Consider the following 22,821-nt stretch of genomic DNA (forward strand, 5'->3'; position numbering starts at 1 on the left):
AGGGAAAAATCATCAGGAAAGCAGTTCGCTTTAATTCAAAATTGTTTATTAGTCGTCTTGTCTTTTAGTATTAGTAAAAAAATATGGAAATCAAGGCAAGAATGTCAAATTAATCGCTACGTATTCAGAAATGTTTTAGCGTTTTAAACGTTCAAGTCTAACTATTCCTTATCAATATAATTAACTTTAGAATCAGATTATTAAATTCAACTCCCTTATTAATTAACTTTAAACCATTTAAGCTTTTAACTTCATCTTTATTCCAACATATCCATTACTTAAAGATGAAACTGAATCGTTTAATCTATTTTTTCGCCTCAGTTTTCTTTCTATCGACGGCATCTACGGTAAGATTAGCTGATAATGATTGACTCTAAGCATGATTATGTTTACTAAGTTGATGGATTATAATACAGTAATCATTTTGCTTCACGGTGAACCTCGTCTTTTAGCTGACAAATAAAATGCACAGTATTTATATAAATAGATAGTTTAAAATAATATTAAGATACATTTTAAGGTAGCATGGTATTTAAATACAATTCAAGATAATCCTACATCTAGAAGAGCATTCTATTATTCCTATTTCTACACGCATTTATAAAAAATTAGTCAAGAATTGTATAGAATTTTCTTCCTTTCTAAATCTTTATCTATAAAATAACGCAACTAATTTTATCCTGGACGTGCTCTCAGTTTACTATAAACCTTACGTTATAGTCCAATACTACAGTATCAATGTTAAGTTACAGAGTTCATTATCGTTATTGATCCTTTTGAAATACCTGTCAAATAATTTCTTTCTTTTCCGTTACTTTCATTAACATCAACGTAGCTTATTAGTGACTATAAACGTTACGCCAACAAAGTAAACTTAATGATTGTACGATAATTAATTGCAGGTAGTTTGATTTATTTCACTAAGTATAGAAATTTTTAGATATTAGCTACAGAAAGCGATATTAAAGATTAATCGCCTTTCCAGTCTAATATATACTGATGGTAACATCTATACCTTATCAATATATTACTATTTCTGTTTCATTCAGGCTAATGCAACTTCCGTGCAGGCTAACATAAGCATGAAGTTAATAAGTTATCATAATCCTCAAGAGATATTATATAATGGCCAAAAGTGCGATACTTTCTCATCTTGTGACTATATATTTAATTTTTGCGGCCGGAAAACTAACTCTGGACCATCATGCGTTTATGGGGATGTTACGACTAAATCGTTTGATAATGTTGGCGAGACGAAAACTTTTCAAGTGGGTGAGCAATTGACCAATGGGGCAATTACCATCACTAACCCATATAGCGCTCCAATTGTCGGACTATGGCCTGTAAGTTTACTAGTACCAATTAATTAACGGCTAGCTACAATATAATTTATCTCAATATCAACTAATTATGCAGTATATCTAGGTTTCATCATACCCTGATAGTTATTTCATCCCAAATATATCGCCTTATTCTAAGCTAGAGATACTATTAGTAGATTGTAAATGATTTAGATATTTAGGAAGTAAAATATTATGTAAAATTAAAATATCTCATTTAAGTTTTATAATTAAAATTAATGTTGGATTGCATCTAAGTTACAACAATAATATCCTTAACTAGCATGAAAGAAAAAAAAATGATTTACGATGATTTACGTACACATAAAGTCATAAACAAAGCGAATTCAAGAAATTTGTTTATAATATATCATGCATAGATAGTTAAAATTAGTTTAATAAGGAAACTTTAAAAGTAAAATAGGCCTAAGATATCAATAAATTGAGAGTTAAGATACTGTCCACTGTGGTTTCTTAAATTTGCTATTTCATAAAATCTATCATAATCGATTATTACTACAAATTACAGTAAGAAATTGCAGAACTTGCTTCATCAAGCAGTAATCTGGCATTACTTAAACTACGTCCAGTTATCATGCACCTAGAGTAAATTAAGTATATGTTTCTCTAATCAAAATAGGCAAGCACTTCAAAGCAATAATTGAATTAACGTTATAAAAAAGTATGTGCCAGATCAATCATTTGCTCTGCATATGAGCTTATTAATCATCAGTTCATATTCTACGATATTGGATGCAATATAATATTTATGTCCATGCATAGCATTTACTCCAGTTTGCTATTAGTTTCCAAACTTAACAGAATATTTAAGCATCTGTTACGTTAGAACAGTTTTTGATTTCATTCTTTAAGTCTTTCAACTTTGACAAACAGAAAAGGAATCACTAGCAATTTGCGTGGATATTATGATCAATCAACTCTATGTCAACATCAACTGGCGCATTTTATAAATTTCTGATACATCAGTTAATACCTTTTATATCTATTTTAATTTTAATAGGGCCAATTCCAGCTCTTTATTAACGTTACCGATGAAGACTCATTCTTAGAAGTAGGCAATAATAGAGTCGATGATTTAACAAAAGATATTACCATATCGGCTGGTATTAAGCAAACGATTACCATGACTGGAAGTCGCCCCACTAATCCATCTAGTTTTACATTCGAGATGGAAGTTAAATGTATAAATAGTTGGATGGGAAGCCTTTGCGATATAGGTATAATTAACTCACCGTATCTCTATTTCATTTAAGAAATAAAGATACTTCTCAATTTCCGTCAAAACTTTTGAGATTTCTAAATAGAATATAGAACACTTATGGTAGCAAGCAAACTATTTCTTCCCTTCTTATTTACTTGTTCCTTCTTAATCCTTTCCAGATCTAATTAGCTGTCGCAGTTCACCATGTCAAGGTAGAGGAAACTGCATAAACACTGCACCTAACGCTTATAAATGTCATTGCCTTACTGGATATACCGGTGTCAATTGTGAAACAAGTAATGCCGATTTCTAGGATACATACATTTCCATTTTTTAATAAAATTTTGCAATATCTATTATCAATTACCAACAGTTTTTATTTCGTTCTTGTATTTTAATTGTCACCTATGGACGCATTAAATACATTATTAACTCTCCGTTCTAGATATTGACGAATGTGCATCTGGACCTTGCAAACATATTTATTCCACCTGCATTGATTTGGTGAACGGTTATCGATGTGTCTGTCCATCTGATTGGACAGGAAAAAATTGTGATATAGGTTAGTAGCATTCTATTTACATTCGATAGGTAAGTATGCATTACATTGCAAATCTTCTCGCAGATTTTGTATTTTACTAGCGTGGACTTTTAAATCCTATTGCGTATTCTATATATTGCATTTTAAGAGGATTAGATCAAATTTATTGATGATGACCAAATATTTATATGATTTTGAATACAATGTTATTAGATAACAATATATGCCGTATCAATAACCCATGTCTGAACGGTGCAACATGCAAATTTACCAATGTTAATCAATATTCATGTACCTGTCTTCCCGGATTTACAGGAAAAACTTGCGATAGTAAGAGTATATTTATTCTAGTATATTTAGATTTTAGGCTGTTACATATCATGGATCTAAAGTATCACTTGATAGCCATAGCATTGGCAATCTTATATGATATAGAATCTACGTTATATAAAATGTTGGCGTGTGTAAGCGCATGCAATTGGATCTAATATGTGGTTAACAGTAAACTAAAGACAAATTTGAGATCTTCATAAATAATATCAATTTCGTGGCTTTAAACTTTCTCAGTTGTAAATAGCACAAACATATTGATTCAAAGCACTCATAGTTTGAATGCTAAACTTTAAACTCATTAGCTTACAATGGTTGTCTCTCGGATCCATGCCTTCATAGAGGCAATTGTTCAACTGGAAGTAATAGTTATACCTGCCATTGCCCTCAAGATTGGTCTGGGACTCACTGTGAACAGGGTCTGTTATTCTTTTCAGCAAATATTCTCCAGTGACAATTAGTATATTCCACTATTGCACAAATTGATTAAATCTAAAATAATTAATATAATAAAATAGGCTAGACTCTAAATCGGTGATAATATGCAAAAACTGATCCATATAGTCTTCATCATCTCGTATTAAGTGTCCATCATTAAGTCAGCTTATTACACATATAACGTCACAGCCTTTTCACTTTAATAGTCTTAATTTAATGAGAATCTTTGCTACGTTTGTTGATAGATCTTAGCCTATGTAGAACAAATTCTCCATGCCAAAACGGTGGAACTTGCCAATTTGTTAATGCAACCAGCTATCAATGTGTTTGCCCACAATATTATACTGGGAGTACCTGTCAATGTTAGTCTAGACATATTATAGCTTCTTAATTCTACAACCATTATATCTAATATTAAAGTATCGATATTATATATGATCCATTTATTCAATTTCCGATGTTTGCAGCTCATATTCCTTGCCAATCCAATCCCTGTATTGGTACTGGTTCAACTTGTGTGGATACTCCAAGTGGCTATGTGTGCCATTGTCCAGTTGATATGACAGGAACCAATTGTGATATAGGTTGCTTAATAAATTAACCAATACGATGTATTTCACCCGTTATAATTACATACAAGCAAACATATAATTATCTGTAATACTACAGATGCCACATACCATCGTCGAATGGAATCACAGATCGATAGTGTGATATAAGATCGTGTAGGATCAATAATGTGATACAAATTTTAAATAGCAGTTTTAGCCGCTAGGATAGTTGTGTATCATGAATGAATACTAATTTATTGTAAGAATAGGGATTAATGGAGATTTACGATATTAAGTGGCAATTTATTAATCTTTAATGTTTCATAGCTTAGTAATAAGGATTAAATATAGTATTTTTGCTCCAATCATTCGTAACTCAACTTGAAATAATCAATTTTAGATACCAACGTATGCAGATCAAACAATCCTTGCCAGCACGGCTCAACATGCGAAAATACAGGCCCTTCTACTTATCGATGCGTATGTCCATCTCTATATTCAGGCCAAAATTGTGAAAGTAAGAAAACTTTGTAATGTAACTTAGTTACTCTAGTCATATCAATCAACCAAGTTGCATTTCATTAAACTAATTTTTTATCGAAACCAAATTTCATGATATTACTAATTTTATTATTTCTTTCACTATGTTATCCAACTATCATCTAGATTATACACCGTGCATGTCAAATCCTTGCCAACATGTCTACGCTACATGCGTAAATAACCCACACAATTATACTTGCCAATGCCCTGGCGATTGGATAGGTTATAATTGCGAGATAGGTTAGTTAGAAGTGGAATTGCTGAACTTATATTGTACGTGTAATTCGCGATAAAGTAAAAAATGATTAAGCTAAGATCAAATTTTTACGTTTACAAATAATTTGGTTACTCATATTTATTTAAATAATTAAAACATAATTTAAAAGTACAGTATCTTATTAATTACAGCAAACCATACTTTGTATAAGAAATTATTAAATATAAGCTTTCCACCTTACGAAAGTCATTATAGAGAGCATAAAGTCTATTGATAGATCAGTCTCGTCTAATATTTAGTAAGGTTATGATAATAAAAGATATGGAATATTTCAGCTTATATTTAGCAATACAGTCCAAAATACTGTGATTTAGCCATGATTACCAGAATAAGAATTGTAACAGTTTATTGATCGGTTCTTACTTCTAATACAGATGCAAATATATGTCGAATGAATAACCCTTGTGTAAATGGCGGGATCTGCACATCGCATAAAGCAGGAAAATACCAATGCGAATGCCCGGATAACTATAACGGCACTAATTGTGAAAGTATGATTTTTATATTCAATACTCTTTGGTTAACTCAAGTATCAATCGATCTATGACGGCTTTATCGCCATATATCCTCTACTTGATAATTCTTGTAATGTACGATCTACTAAATTTCCATAGATCCTGTATATAGGTTGTAAGGATGTAAAGCATATTAAACCAGCTCAAATTAACAATTATAGTCTGCTTCTAAATAGAATATTCCTGGTTTATTACTAGATTACAACGACTGCTTATCGAGACCTTGCAATCATATTTACGCAACATGTGTGGATTTGCCGGGTACCAATTATTCTTGCATTTGTCCTTCTGACTGGACAGGAAGAAATTGCGATAAAGGTATTCTACAGAAACTATTATTCTGAAATAGCCATAGCCTAGTAATCGATTTAAGTCATTTTTGATCGAATCGGATTTTGAGCATTTTTAGTGAAATTTGATACTTTGCCTTTATCAATTGAGCTTCTTTGTGATAGTACTCGCATACATTATTGCTTAGGTGCAATTATTCCGTAGTATATCAACATCACATGTTAGCGAAACATAGCCAACGCAAGTATTATATCCCATCTAGTCTGATGTTACCCTAATCGAATAAATCATTCATTATTATAGATTTAAATAGCTGCAGATCCAATCCATGTCAATTTGGAGGTACTTGCACCAGTATTGGTCCTGATGTCTATGCATGTAGTTGTCCTGTTGGATATACTGGCAAAAATTGTCAAACAGGTAGCAGATTGGTATCTATAAAATGATTTTCCAAATCAAAATGATTAGCTTTAATATAACGGAAATCTACTAAAGCAGGCATTGGCATAATTGTTGGGGCTTTACAAGTCATTAGAGAAGATACAGGAATAAAAAACTTAAAAAATGAATTAACAACTCATTAAATAATCGCTTGTACAGTTAAAATACGTTTCTATTTGCTTGATGCATTCTTATTAGAAACAGTTACCGAGACCATTAGTTTTAGATTTATTTATTTCTTGATTTACTCATTTAGCAAACAAGGGCTCCAAAAGCTGCTAGAATGATAAAATGATTGCAGCTTCAGATTTTATTCTCTTTCACCAATAATAACTGCAATTCCTACGTAACCTATGTTTGATCAACCTATTTCAAATTTCTCATTAACTTTAGATATCAATCACTGCCTTGGACATGCTTGTTTAAACGGTGCAACCTGTATCGATGGTGTAACTTCATATACTTGCTCGTGCAATTCTAACTGGACAGGTTCTGTCTGTGATCAAGGTAAGATAAATTATAATATCACGTTTGATTAAAAGTAGGGGATAAATATACTCTATCTCAGATAAGTGCTGTACTAAAAGTTATCACCTATTTTAATAGCAATATGTAGAACAGGATGCAATCTATTGCATGGCAACTGTCATAACAGCCCGATGCAGTGCTTGTAAGTTAATATTGGAAACTTGTTAACTTCAATTAATGCATTATTCAATTTATTAGCATTAGGACTTATATATATAATAATACAACCGATTAGTATAATGTTAATAGAAACCTTGACACTTTCTAAACAAGATGCATTAATGGCTGGACTGGAAATACTTGCAACACTTGCGTTAAAAGAGAAGGCTGTACAGGTCCGTTTACTACTCATAAAAGTGTTTGAAATGTTATTGATTTAACATCCCGAATGCGTTCTTTGGCTAGCATTTGATAAAATTCCTCCGCCGTGGCAACGTTTTCTTAAATTATATTATTTGTCCATCAATATTGTGATATTACATGTTCAGTATTATTGCAATTCATTGATTGCCCCATTACGACCATTAATGTAGAGATTATATCACACGTACAGTAAGAGTATCTACTCGTCTTCGTATTTTTCGTTTAGTAACATTGAACATGTTCAGTACTATTGCAATTAATTCGTTACCCCATCGTAACCATTAAAAGGGATATATTGTACGTAGGGTAAGATTATCTACTCATCTCATTTATACTTTTCGTTCAGTAACATTGAGTATGTTTAGTACTATTACAATTTATTCCGTGCCTCGTCGTAACCATTAAAGGGGGTTCTAAATGCACGTAACATAAGACTATCTACTCGTCTTATTCATTTTTTTCGTTTGATAACATTGGTATGTACAGCATTGTAGCAATTCATTTGTTACCCTATCGTAACCATAAAAGGGGTAGATATAAACGTAATGTAAAGACTATCTACTCATCTTATTTGCATTTTTCGTTTGATAAAATTTAGCCAATGGCTACTGTGTTAATGCTAATGAATGTATCTGTAGAGATCATTACAGTGGTCCAAATTGTCAATATGGTTAGTATTCTGTTGGTTAATATCATGATCATGATCATCAATAGGATATTTAAATTTTTGACTTAATTCGGATTAATTTACTGTGATAGATAATAATAAATGCAGACTGGGACCTTGTCAAAATGGAGGAAACTGTACTAATGTCTTACCTGATAGCTATTCTTGTGGTTGTTTGCCAGGTTTTACTGGTAGCAATTGCAATACAAGTACGTTGATGCCATTTATTGTCATAGTACTGGTAAATTCAATATGTGCTATTACAAAAACAATTTATTCAATATAATATCATCTTGCTGCATATGATACTTTCATAATCAATAGACCGATACTTTATTAGTTTTTCTTTGTTTTACTATATCTATATTAGCACTTTCATTAAGTCATACTTTAGCATATATATTTGATAAATATCCATGTCTGTCTGGACTATTATGTCATCGTGCATTAGCACGTCCAGTAAGTCGTACGTTAATTTATATATTTGACAAATATTTATGTCTGCCTTTACTATTATGTTACTGTGCATTAGCATACTCAGTAAGTCATATGTTATTTTATATATCTGGCAAAACATTCATATCTGTTTTAACTATTATGTCACTGTACTATTGTAACGTTGTTTGCAGTTAGCTAATATCTGCAAGACACAAAATTATCAGCTAGAAAACTGTATTCAATTGTTCTTTATTCGATTGTAGTTCATGAAAACTCTACGAATTAGATAAATAGCTCTAGATTATTAAGTTTTATAGGCTAGACTAAGCTGCTGCATATTGCAATTATTAATGTAGGTTTAAAGGGTAATATTTGTATGTTTCTCCGTAGATCTAAATTTTTTACCTTTGATATAACAGATATCAATGAATGCTCCTCAAACCCTTGCGATAATAATGCTACTTGTAGCGATCGAGTAAATGGCTTCCTATGCTTATGCAATGTAGGCTTTAATGGCACTAACTGCGAAAATGGTAGGTACAAATACAGATCCAGACAGGTTATGCGATTGATGATCATTATGATCTGCATACTTAAAGGTTGAGACTATTTGCAAACGAGGGAAAGATCATGTTTCTAATATGATCATTCTAATCTATTTCATTTAGATAATAATGCCTGTAGAATTTCTCCATGTCAGAATGAAGGAAATTGTTCTGACATTGTACCCAATAAATATAAGTGTGACTGTCCTAATGGTTTCAATGGAACTAACTGCGAAAATAGTTAGTAACATCACAGTCTAATTTTAAGATTGGCTTATATTACAGTCAACTACTGTAATAATGTATATCATAGCTTCTCGTCATTAACTTGAAAAATTTGTTATAAATGCAGTGTTCTAAACTAGAAATAACGATTATTTCAGATATCAACGAATGTCATACCAAACCCTGCCTAAATTCAGGAACCTGCATCGATGACATTAATAAATTTACGTGCCACTGCACAACTAATTGGACGGGCACCCTTTGCGAAAATGGTAAACAGCTTTTTCTTGATATGATCTACGCATTACTATGCTGTCTGAAAAGCAAATCATTGTTATATACAGTAATTACAACTTGTACTTAGAATCGATCACTGATCTAAAGTAATTCTACGCTATTTGTTGAATTTATAGATCTAAATTCATGTCGTAATAATCCATGCGTAAATGGTGCTACTTGTCAAAATACCGGACTGAATACGTATAACTGCAGTTGTGCACCTGGTTTCACCGGCTCGCAATGCGGAACGGGTTGGTTGATTATTTTGTGTAGCTAAATATATTTTTAAAAACTATCGTTATGCATTTTATTCTTACATACTCTATTATAGTGTATGGTTAAAATCTCTATCATTCCTATCGGTAACGATATCAGGATGCATCTTTTCTAAAATACCATATGCAAAAGCATGTATATTTTACTTCATATAGCTGCACGATTGCACACAGTAGCTTTGATATCTCAATGAAATGTTAATTTTAAGCTTCCTAACGACATCCTGATCATGTATTTATTCCAAGTACCATCCTTCTCCTCAAAAATCGGAAATAATATTAACAAAATTTTATCTTGATAGGCATTAATGAATGTTCATCTAATCCGTGTGTAAGTGGGCATGGTACTTGTGACGATGCCGTTAATCGCTATACCTGCTTGTGTTCAGCTGAATGGACAGGAGTCCATTGCGAAAATGGTTTGTACGCGTGAATTTGATTATTATACCTTGCAATATTTGTTCATCACAGAGCTCGTGTATAGGAAATAGTGTCTATAGTGAGAACCCCATGATCATAAGTAAGACGCGGCGCTAGACCTGAGTGGATTAGCGATGTCAAGGATATTACATTTAGGCGTTAAGATAGTCGAGTGCCGCTAGTGAATAACTTTAGAGAAGATACCTGTAGCTTTAAGTGATAATGCGGAAGGAATTTCAGTCTGAGATCTACTTGTTTATAGCTTATATGGTCTAAGTTTGCTATTGTAACATTTAGCAATAATTTTAAATAACAAACTCTTTTTATCTACTAATATTGGAAAAGGATTTATTGCGGAACTGTTCCCTAGTAGGGATAAAAACAGTGCTTTATTACAAACTCATACTTGGGGCGACTATAACATGATTAAGCTTTCTAATTCTGTCCTAACAGATCTAAACAGCTGTCGAAGTAATCCATGTCAAAACAGTGCTACCTGCACCAACACAGGCCCTAACAGCTATAACTGTACCTGCCATGCCGGCTTTACTGGAAAAAACTGCGAAACAAGTAAGTATAATAAACACACTATAACTAGATTTATTATTTGCGATTGCTAAGTATTAGAATATCCTATCCAGTGGATGATAAATATTTTTATCACAGATATTAACGAATGCTTGTCGCAGCCTTGCCGAAATAGCGGCACGTGTATCGATAGAGTTAATCGTTTCAGTTGTCAGTGTTCTAGAAGGTGGACTGGAACTACTTGTACTGGAGGTATGCTATTACTCTGCTAAAGTTAACTGTGAAATTTGATAAGAAATGGTTTATGTGCTCATTACAAAAACTAATTCATAGCTATTGCAATTTCTAAGCGATTTGACATGAATCGTATAAGTATGATAAACTTTCTTCAACAGCACTACTTTTACATCAAGCAGACAAGTATCATAAATCATTTAGAATACATATATATATCCTTAAATATCGAAAAGTCCAAGTTGACACATTTCAACTCTATCATAAGCCTAAAATTTAAGGTCCGGCAGCTTCATTCAAATGTTAAAGGAATACGTACATTTATTGGGTTCCCATCTCTATGCCAATATTCTTCTGTTAAGTGTCTATATAAGTGCCTTATGGGGCTATCATTAAAGCTGAGGGCACAGCTAAATCTATACGGATATTTTCAATTTGAATCAGTTTGAGGGTTCCGGAGGTCATACATAACTACTCTACGCTGGATTCGTGGGTAGTAACGATATGCTAACACCATATAATTTTGCTTACAAACCGTAAATAAATAAAGTGCTAAACAATAAATTTCAAAGAAAATTATCACTTAAATTATTTAGAACTCTCGACCACCCCATCGGATAACTTACAACATGCTTTACAATTATAATGTTACCATAAGAATATAATTATTTAGCTAATCTAATCCAGTACCTTACCACAACTAATAGAATCGATTGAATATTTTCAGACTTGCAATATTGTAACAATATACCATGCGATAATGAAGGATTATGCAGCAATACTGGCATTAATACTTATTGGTGTCATTGTAGCCCTGGTTATACTGGCCAAAATTGTCAAACAGGTAAAATTGCAAGTGATTTATTAAATATTTGATCGCTTAGTCTCTTTAACTTGAACTAATTTTACGTTCATTCTAATTTAAACCGTAAATTCGACTGCGTTCGGTCGTAGATATCAACGAATGTGTCTCCAATCCATGCCAGAATAAGGGCAATTGTACCGATTTCGTTAATAAATTTAATTGTACATGCGATGCTGGATTTACAGGAAAGTTTTGCCAGGTTAACATCGATGAATGCCTATCATCGCCGTGTATAAATGGCGGACTATGTATGGATGGAATCGATCAATATAACTGTCAGTGTCCAGCAGGTTTTACTGGTATCCACTGTGAAATTAATATCAACGAATGTGCAAGTAATCCATGCATCAACAGCTACAGATGCCGTGATTCCATAGATGGCTACTTTTGTGACTGTAACATTGGTTTTACTGGCTCAAACTGTGAAACAAATATTAATGAATGTGCCAGCCAGCCTTGCTTGAATAATGCAATGTGCAATGATTCCATTAATAATTATTCATGTATTTGCAATTCTGGCTTTACGGGAATATATTGTGAAACCAATATTAACGAATGCCTATCGATGCCATGCCGTAATAACGGCACCTGTATCGATCTGATTAATGCTTATGTGTGTCAATGTTTTAACACAGGCTTTACTGGACTTAACTGTGAAAGCAGTGAGTTTATAAATTCTTCTATCACTAATAGAAGTTAATATGAGACGAATGCTAAAAAACGATATAATCTTGGTTTTCCTAGCTTTATAAGACAGTTTACGATTAAAAATTTATTATATAGATTAGATTAAATAATCATATTTATTATCTTCATAGATATCGATAACTGCCAATCAGCTATCTGCTACCATAATGGAACATGTATCGATGAGATAAGAGATTATCATTGCAATTGTACAAGTGGCTGGGAAGGCAAGCAATGCCTGCAAGGTAGTAAAACTTAAAATACCTATACAATATAAGAGTAATTGTATCAAAAACGACGCACTGATATTAAACTTATATACATTCAAATTAATTTTTCAATTCTCTATCTTGTATAATCAGAAACCAATGAATGTTTATCCAACCCCTGCTTCCATGATAGTACCTGCATCGATATGTTTGACATGTACCGGTGCAATTGTACTAACGGATATAACGGCACAAACTGCGAAAGTGAAATTAACGAATGTGCTTCTTCGCCGTGTCTTCATGGCGGTTTCTGCGAAAATGCAATTGGTAGCTTTATTTGCCACTGCGGTTTTGATGGCTTTACTGGTGACCGATGTGAAATCAGTTAGTTTCGAAAATAATTAGAAATGTGATAATATTTACTGATGGACTTATACACATTGTTCAAAGATTAACACTGTTGAATACATTTATCTATTATTTTTCTGCAATGATCTTGGTTAAGATTCCACTTTTTAACGAATCAGTTGTAATAACGTATAATCGGAAAAGCATGTCTACCCTTATTATGTTTTTACTGATAGACTTATGCATACTTTATTATTTATAGATTCATAGATTAATACTGTACATTTATCTATTATTTTTCTAATCTAATTAAGGCTAAAACTTCACTTTTTAATAAATTAGTATATAACGACGTATAATCTGATATACATGTTTACCGATAAGCGTTTCTATGCCACTGCTAGACTACGTATTCGATAGCATATTCGCTCAATCAAATGATGTTGATTCCTAATTTTTTATCTCTTCATCTTTTAAAAATTAGATATTGATGATTGCATCAATAGTCCATGCAATAATAATGGGACATGCATCGATTTAGTGAACGATTTTAGGTGTAATTGTGCTAATGGCTACTCTGGAAAACGCTGTGATATTAATATCGACGAATGTCAATCTCAACCTTGTATGCATAATGGAACATGCATTGATCAAATTCATAGTTATCGATGTAATTGCCTTGGTGGATATACTGGCAATGCTTGTGCTATCAACATTAACGAATGTTCATCCAGTCCGTGTCAAAATAATGCTAGCTGTGTGGATATTATCGATGAATATATCTGTGATTGTGCAAACGGCTTTACGGGTACTGTATGTGAGACTAATATCAACGAATGTCGATCGCAACCTTGCAGTAATGGGGCAACTTGCATTGACATGATTGATGGTTATAAATGCAACTGCAAGAATGGATTTACTGGTATTACTTGCGGTATTAACATTAAAGAATGTTTATCGCAACCTTGCCAAAATAATGGCACCTGCATTGATATGGTCAACAGATATATTTGCAATTGTAACCCTGGTTATACTGGAATTCATTGCCAAACAGATATCAATGAATGCCAATCACAACCATGTCAAAATAATGGTACTTGCTTCGATTTAATCAATTACTTTAGTTGTAACTGTATTGCTGGATATACTGGACCTACCTGTCAAATTAACATTAATGAATGCCAATCGCATCCATGTCAGAACAATGCTACCTGCCAAGATATGGTCAATGGTTATAATTGCCATTGCGCCGACGGATATACTGGAAATACTTGCGATATCGATATTAACGAATGTCAATCTCAACCGTGTATTCATAATGGAACTTGTATCGATTTAATAGACGAATTTAATTGCATTTGCGCTGATGGCTATACCGGAGTAATGTGCCAAACAGACATTAACGAATGTCAATCTGTGCCTTGCTTGAATAATGGAACTTGTCTGGTAAGTCAAATGGTTTATTGCATAGATCAAAGTCTTAGATTAGTTAAGTGTATTTTAAAAATAGCCACCAATTATCCTTTCCGGTCGTTTTATGACTGTAGTGTAATATGTCCGATATATCGAATGGTTTATTGTATAGACAAAAGTATTGATTAGTGAAGGCTATTTTATAAATAGCTACCAATGAATCTTTCTGATCGTTTTATGACTATCACTTTTAGGATTTGATTGGTAGCTATCAATGCCAATGTCAACCTGGTTACACTGGATTACAGTGCCAAGTCGATATCAACGAATGCGCTAGCAATCCTTGCGTGAATAGTGGAACTTGTTTGGATCAAATCAATCAATATCAGTGCAGATGTAATCCGGGCTATACTGGAACCCAATGTCAAACTGAAATTAATGAATGTCAATCAACTCCATGCCTTAACGGGGCAATTTGTAATGATTACGTTAATTACTATAATTGCACCTGTTTACCTGGTTTTACTGGTCAATATTGTGAAATTGAAATCAACGAATGTAATTCTTCACCTTGTCGTCACGGTTAGTCATTTCTATCATTTTGAGCTAGCGTTAATTCAGTAGTTCTCAATCTTTTCGGGACAAAAGCCTCTTTTTATGCTATACAGTACTTAGTCTATTTAATGCAATATGTTCCAACCTAAAATCAGCAGGATTAGAGATTTATGTTAGCTATTTTCAGCATATGATGGAAATAGTATCAACCTATCGCCTTTTTTAAGTCAAGAAATAATTTAAAGAGATTTATGATTGTTTTTTGACTTATAGGTGGAACATGCAACGATTTCATCAATGCTTACAACTGTACATGCATCCCTGGCTACACTGGAATACATTGCGAAATCGACATCGATGAATGTGCGAGTAATCCATGCGTTAACTCCATTCTTTGCGCGAACCTTTTGGATAAATATCAATGCTATTGCAAGCAGGGCTTTACCGGCGTTAATTGTCAAACTAATATTAACGAATGCGCTTCAAATCCATGTCAAAATTCTGGTACTTGTACTGATTACGTCAACTATTATCAATGTACCTGCATGCCAGGATATACTGGTAGTACTTGTGAAGTGAATATTAATGAATGTGCCAGTGCACCATGTCGCTATGGCGGTACATGTCTAGATCTAGTCAATGGCTATAACTGCACATGTGAAGGTGGTTATAGTGGAGCAGATTGTCAGATTAATATTAATGAATGCTCGAGTATGCCTTGTTTAAATGGTGCTACTTGTATCGATAATTTAGATGCATTTGATTGTACATGTGCAGCTGGGTTTACTGGTGTAATATGTGAAACAAATATTAATGATTGCAACCCTAATCCATGTCGCAATAATGGAACCTGTACAGATTTGATTAATGACTACCATTGCAACTGTTTACCTGGCATCCAAGGCAAATCATGCATTGATAGCTGTAATGGTCAACCTTGCCAGCATAATGGGACTTGCCAAGATCAACACGATTCTTATAAGTGCTATTGTGCAATAGGATATACAGGAATCGATTGTGAAATTAATATTGATGAATGCAGCAGCAGTCCTTGTTTGCATGGTGCGTGTTTTGATGGTATAGATGGTTATCGATGCTTATGCATTGTTGGTTATACTGGAACTAACTGCATTACAGAAATTGATGAATGTTCTGATCAACCGTGTATTAATGGAACATGTCGAGATAGAATTAACGATTTTTATTGCAACTGCACACCTGGCTTCGATGGAAAAAGATGTCAAAATGACATCAACGAATGCCTATCCAATCCTTGTAGAAATGATGGCACTTGTATTGATAATATTAACAGCTACCAATGTACATGCTTTGGTTATACTGGTGTCAATTGTGAGACAGAAATTGACGAATGTGCTAGTTCACCATGTACTTCTAATGGCGTTTGTGTCAACAGGATTGGTAGCTATTCTTGCGCTTGTAAGCCAGGATTTACTGGTAGTAAATGTCAAACGAATATTAACGAATGTGCATCATCGCCTTGCGTGCATGGATCTTGTGTCGATTCCGTCTTTGGCTATAAATGCAATTGTAATGCAGGCTATACTGGTGGTCATTGCCAGAATGAAATCAATGAGTGTGCTTTTGTGCATTGTTTTAACGGTAACTGTATCGATTTAATTGCAAATTATACTTGTAATTGTACAGCTGGCTATACTGGCCGATATTGCCAATTCGATATTAACGAATGCCAAAGTAATCCATGCCAAAATGGAGCAACATGCGCTGATTTAATCAATCGTTATCAGTGCTACTGCCAATACGGTTTTACTGGCACTCAATGTGAAACCAACATCAACGAATGTAGCAGTAATCCATGTCGTCATAGAGGAACATGCCATGATCAAATCAATGGCTATTCTTGTTCTTGTCCAGTTGGTTATACTGGAACAGTGTGCCAAACGGATATCAATGAATGCCAGCCTAATCCATGCCATAACCAGGGACAGTGTACAGATAAAATAAATGGATACAATTGCACTTGCCTGTAAGTTTTTTATGCTATGCAACTGCTTCAAATAGTCAGTTTCAAGAAGCTCTGCAGTACCTTACCAGTTAAAAATAGATTCAAATAATTTATTTTTTACTATACCATAAGAAGTAACTTTAGTTCATTAACATGCCAAAACAGGGACCATGTACAGATAAAATAAATGCTCATAATTGTACTTGCATGTGAGTTATTTTATACAATATATTTACTCCAAATAGATCCGTTTCAATAAGCTCTAAAGTATCTTACCAGTTAAAGAATATACCAATATAAATAGTTTATTCTCTTACTATAAGTAACCATCGTTCAATAACATACCAAAACCGGGGACAGAATATAAAATAAAAATAAATGGCTGTAATTTCATTTGCTTTTAAGATCTTTTATCAATCCAACTGCTTCAAATAGATCTGTTTCTATGAGCTCTAATGCGTCTTAATAGTTAAAGAAATACATAAACAGTTTTAGTCTCTTACTATAAGAAGTAACCTTAGTTCATTAAGACTACCATTTCAGATATATTACTAAAGCTTTGATTTTGTTGCATTAGACCTGGTTTCACCGGTGTAACATGCGAGACCAATATTAACGAATGTGCTAGCAATCCATGCGTTCATGCATTTAGCTGTGTTGATCAAGTTAATAACGTGCACTGTAATTGCCAACCTGGTTACCATGGCCACTTCTGCCAGATTCAAACAAATGAATGTTTATCATCTCCATGTGTTAATGGCACTTGTATCGACCAAATTAACTCATATCATTGCAATTGCTCAACTGGTTTTACTGGCAGTAATTGCGACACTGATATCAACTATTGCACTAATGTCAATTGTAATAATCACGGTAACTGCATCGATTCACTAACTACCTATCATTGCCAATGTAATCCAGGCTATACTGGCAAAGATTGTCAAACAGGTAACATATGCAATAGATGCCTGCATTTCTCTACGAAAATTTGTTAGCTGTTTGCAATATCTGATTCAATTTCATCTTAAACTTTATTAATACTTATCAACTTCAAATTTTAAAGTCGGTACTATTAAGAATAATAGAAGTCGATTTCTGCTAGTTAACAAATGATATATCCGGTGTATTAAGATTTTATTCCTATGCTAAAGATCACCTTTAAGAAATTAGATTAAATAGCTTAGGTAACGTAATGGATATTAGTAAGCGCAATATTTACCGAATAGTTATTCCCGATAGTCAGAATATCGGACATCAGATTAAATAATTACCTTCAGCAGCCATCCCATTAAACATAGTTTATAAAATACTTCAAATTATTCATCTATGTGATATAATAAGTTTAATCTAGCTTTTGAACAGTATTAAATGATAGTATTACTCTTCATAGATTATATATCATAATAAATAGCTTGATTTATACTAGTAGTTAACGACAAAGTATGCGAATATAGACGATAAATAAGCCAACATTGATGGAAATAGATATATAAATTCTGATATTACCTCGAAGATGATAATCAATGTAAATGGCACGGTTATGAAAATTTAGTAAATATCAAATAGTATTGAACTAGATAATGATATCACTTTTCTAACTGGAAAGTGCTATAGATATTCCATACATACATCATGTCTTCAGCTTCAGGATATTTTAGTATTACATTGCATTTGTTGGACGAGATTTACCGCTCTACAAATTAGTTGCTATCATTCATCTCATTTTATTTCCAATTATATAGAAATTGACCACTGCTTAAGCAATCCATGTGATTCTAATGGCAATTGTATTAATAATCCAACTGGTTATAAGTGTTATTGTTATACCGGCTTTACAGGATTAGATTGCACTTTAGGTAAGAACTAAGCTAATTACAATTATATGTCATCAAAATAAGATAATATTATTGTAACATTGCTATCGTTAGATAGGATAAATATTGCCATGCTAGTCATCTAAATCTTGCAAGATAACTTAATAACCTCCAAAATCAACAATAAATCTATCCTGTTCTTCAATTATCTACTTTTTTAGTTACCTTATAATAATATATTTCTATTATTAGGTAGAATAAATATTGTCAAACTAGTCATTTAAAAGCTACAAGACAACTTATTAACCTCTAAAATCAACTATGAATTTATCTTGTTATTAAATATATCCAACTTTTAGTTACTTGTGTCAGTAATGGAATAGCCTATCAAAATGGTAGCAGCTGGCTTAGTGATTGCAATAAATGTACCTGCGAAGGAGGACAAAAAAGTTGTACAATGGTAAATTTTCTTTTAATACCTATTCCAACGATAGTAATATTTATCATTAAAGATAGTGAATTTATTAATCTCGTCCTGTATATTATTTTTATCCACTAATTGCTCTGTAGATTTGGTGCGGCCCAACAGCTTGCAATCCCTCACTACAAGGCCAATGTGGACAAAATGATACCTGCCAATCGTTATCGCAAAATGAATGTGTTAAGCCACCTTGCTCAACTGCCAGTTTCTGCTCAAAAAGTGAATTAGGATTAGATTGCCTTAACTATGTTGGCCATTCACCAAGCAACTGTTACCGACAGTCATTTCTAATCGGCCATAATAGCCTTACAAATGTAAGAGATTATAGCATGATTATACTAGCTTAAGGTCTCAACCGAGCTGAATGTTGAACGTTAGCTCGATTACATGAAATTTTTTAATCAGCGTTTCATATATCTACTCGCACATCAGGGGACAACCATCACTGAATTATGCAATGAATTACGATCCGTGAATGTATTGAAAAGTTACTCAAATAACGGCAGCCTCATTTTGCAATGTAAAATCGAACAGAAAACATCAGAGGGAATTCGAATTGCATTAGCCACGGTAAAATTTTAGCCTACGAGAGTATATACAGCAAGCTTATTATTTACGTTAAAAACAATAAAATAAAATATTTAAAACTTTGCGCAAACTGTCCATATCTTCTTCGTATTTCTATTATATATTAATACAACTGTAGTGATCTATTTAAGCATCAAAGTACTATCTAACTCATCACATCCAAATCCTAGCTGCATAAAGAATACATATCTTAGATATGCTATCTCTAAATACATATTGCTCTACATAATGCCATGTTACGTTACACTACTGTATCTAAATATAATGATAGCGCCAGGTATTAATTATATTTATCTATAAGTAATCGCGTGTATATATATATACACAACTACACATTAATTACACAAAAGTATTTGTAGATTTTTTAACGTTATTGACTACAATTTCTACTATCGCTAACAGATCTTTTCTCTCTATCTTTTAATTTGTAGAAATCCGCTTCCGGAAGTCAATACGCCCAGTCAGCATTGACAGCATTATTGTTAAGCCTTCAGACAGGACAAGGGAATAATCCACCAGTTCAGCTATTACCCATCAAAGCGGAAGGTATTCATGTTAACCTTATACGTTATCATCAAATTTGAAGACATTTTATGTTTAGCGTGCTAAAATATCGATCAGGATATGTCTATGATAGATTAAATAGCTAAAGTTTCGATTTTAGGAATCAAATAGTCATTTCATCTTTAAAACTTCGAAATGGAATTTAATAATTCTCTCATGTTGTAGGTTTCAACGCTACTGTTATCGGTATCATCATCGCTATTGCTATTTTTCTGCTTGTAGCTGTCTTTTTGTATCGACGACGTCGACGTAAACAAACTGCTCAAAAGAATTCTGTATCTTTCGAGCAACAGTTATCGTCTATCGCTCCAGCTACAAGTATAACTAATCCACTGTACAAAGAAGGAGATCTGGATTTTCCAGATCTGCCTGCTCGGAAAGAAAGCCGTTTCGATAGTCCTGACCTCGACGGTGACGAGCAAGTTCAATTGCATAGTACCAGAAGTAAATTTAGCGTTGATAGCTTTGCTAAGCGAAATCAAAACTATTCTAGTACCTATTTTGAGAATCCTGCCATCAATGATAACGAAAGTGCTCACCAGCAATACCCTGAAACTAGCGTACCTAATAACGGTATAGTAACCAATACAAATGGCAAGGACGGTAGCCTCTATAAATCAGTTAACGGCAAAGGTGATAACGACAAGGTTACATTATTTATGACAAAGAAATCATCTTCCAAAATGCGTGAACGAAGTGATAGCTTACCTACCGATACCACGACTTTACAAAAAGGAAATGGCCTTCAAACTGCCGACGATTATTATTATCAAAATTACGATGATCAATCATTGGTTAGTGGAAACAGAAGGAGGAAGAGATCGAGCATAATGAAGAGCATGAGCGATATTTACAATCATGTTACATCAAACGCATCCAAGAAGAAGTCCTTCAGGGACAGCCATGATGAAGGTTCACTTATCAATTAATCAAGATAGTATCTAGATCTTTTCTCCTTCTTTATTTAATCGATCAACAAATCCTATACTACCTAAACAATTCATGAAATTTCCTTCATGTTTTAGTTAATACAAAATGTAAATACGTCAAACTTTTTCATTAATTTTCACTTTAGCTTTTTGATTAATAACACATGGACGGTAAACATCATAAGTTTGCTCCATTAACTCTTGATATGATGATAGTAAATATCTTTCTTGATATATTATGCCCTTTGATATAAAAGAATACGTATAACTACATAATAATTTTGAAGGACTACTTCTAAATCCAAAATTTCTATGCTACATTTTATAAACTGGAAGGTATTAAATCAATTTTTATCCGTTAAAGAAATGGTCATAGTATTTTTTACACTTTATTTGAAAGTTGAGTGTCAATATACAGTAACCTATTTTTAATTGTACCTGCTAGTTCGTTTTGATATTGCATATTTACAAAATAAGATTTATAGGTACTTATTAATATAACCATTTAATTTCTTTATGCTGCTCAATTTAGTGCATCTTTTATAGCAGAATTACAGTCGTTTACTTGAAGTAATTTAAATTAAAAGCTTATATGTAGAAATCGATTACATCTATTTTTTTAAATATCATTTTTATTTAGCAATAGCATAAATTGTAACAAGTACCTACTCCTTATTCATCAATATCGTGTCAAGGGTCATATGTATCGTCTAGATATGCCAATTATTTTCTTACTATTTTAAAGACATACAGGAGGAGCTGTAGTTTCTTCCAATTTTAATTAACTAGTTTTACAAGTATTATCCAGCCTCCTAAAAACTGCGTAAAAATCTTTTAGTTTAGATTGTATTTGAAATCTCTGCTAAAACATCACAATAACGGACATATCGTGATTGATATATTACACCAAATTACAGCTTACCAATTATCGATTGCAGATGAGAAAATAAATTGAAGATCTTAATAAAAATTAAAATAAAGGCTCTTAAAACTATTATTAACGGATCAATCTCAAACGCATCCAATAATCAGAGATTTTTAAGTTCGATATATCTTTCTACGAAGGCAATCGACTTAAAGGTTCAGTAGTATTTTGTTACTTTAAATTGAGAATCTAATCAAACTTTCATTAGCCTTTATTTTAATGAATGATAAGACTGCAGGTAACAATTACATCTGATATTCATACAGCTAGATTGTATAGTCTACTTAAGTAATCAATATTTTTTATAACCATTACATTAATAACAGCAATATAAATTTCATACTATTAATATATGGTGAATACTATGAATTAAAACCAATAAGCGAAATACAAATATCTATGCATGTATTCTGAAGACTTTGTTTAATGAGGTACCGGTAATATTCTAGCTCACAGTTTTTATATTAA

At 32.8% G+C, this 22,821-nt stretch overlaps 1 protein-coding gene across 1 annotated transcript; it reads left to right on the plus strand.

The window, feature by feature from the left end:
- Positions 1 to 284: 284 nt before the first annotated feature.
- Positions 285 to 21,406, plus strand: TRIADDRAFT_57306 (uncharacterized protein; the record flags this gene model as incomplete). The annotated part of the gene is made up of 40 exons (XM_002113261.1): positions 285 to 347; positions 1,050 to 1,343; positions 2,362 to 2,578; positions 2,742 to 2,858; positions 3,008 to 3,124; positions 3,317 to 3,433; positions 3,739 to 3,852; positions 4,117 to 4,233; positions 4,339 to 4,455; positions 4,823 to 4,939; positions 5,089 to 5,205; positions 5,617 to 5,733; positions 5,956 to 6,075; positions 6,352 to 6,468; positions 6,883 to 6,996; positions 7,979 to 8,050; positions 8,140 to 8,256; positions 8,418 to 8,513; positions 8,842 to 9,018; positions 9,154 to 9,270; positions 9,414 to 9,527; positions 9,669 to 9,785; positions 10,112 to 10,228; positions 10,575 to 10,799; positions 10,896 to 11,009; positions 11,719 to 11,835; positions 11,946 to 12,518; positions 12,675 to 12,788; positions 12,906 to 13,136; positions 13,585 to 14,546; positions 14,768 to 15,095; positions 15,342 to 17,073; positions 17,630 to 18,000; positions 18,795 to 18,908; positions 19,226 to 19,326; positions 19,437 to 19,661; positions 19,780 to 19,917; positions 20,367 to 20,481; positions 20,665 to 21,146; positions 21,299 to 21,406. 40 exons carry the CDS (start codon positions 285 to 287, stop codon positions 21,404 to 21,406), a joined length of 8,952 nt encoding a protein of 2,983 aa, XP_002113297.1.
- Positions 21,407 to 22,821: the final 1,415 nt, after the last annotated feature.

The sequence above is a fragment of the Trichoplax adhaerens genome, genomic scaffold (genome assembly GCF_000150275.1).
Source record: "Trichoplax adhaerens TRIADscaffold_6 genomic scaffold, whole genome shotgun sequence".
Taxonomy (NCBI): domain Eukaryota; kingdom Metazoa; phylum Placozoa; class Uniplacotomia; order Trichoplacea; family Trichoplacidae; genus Trichoplax; species Trichoplax adhaerens.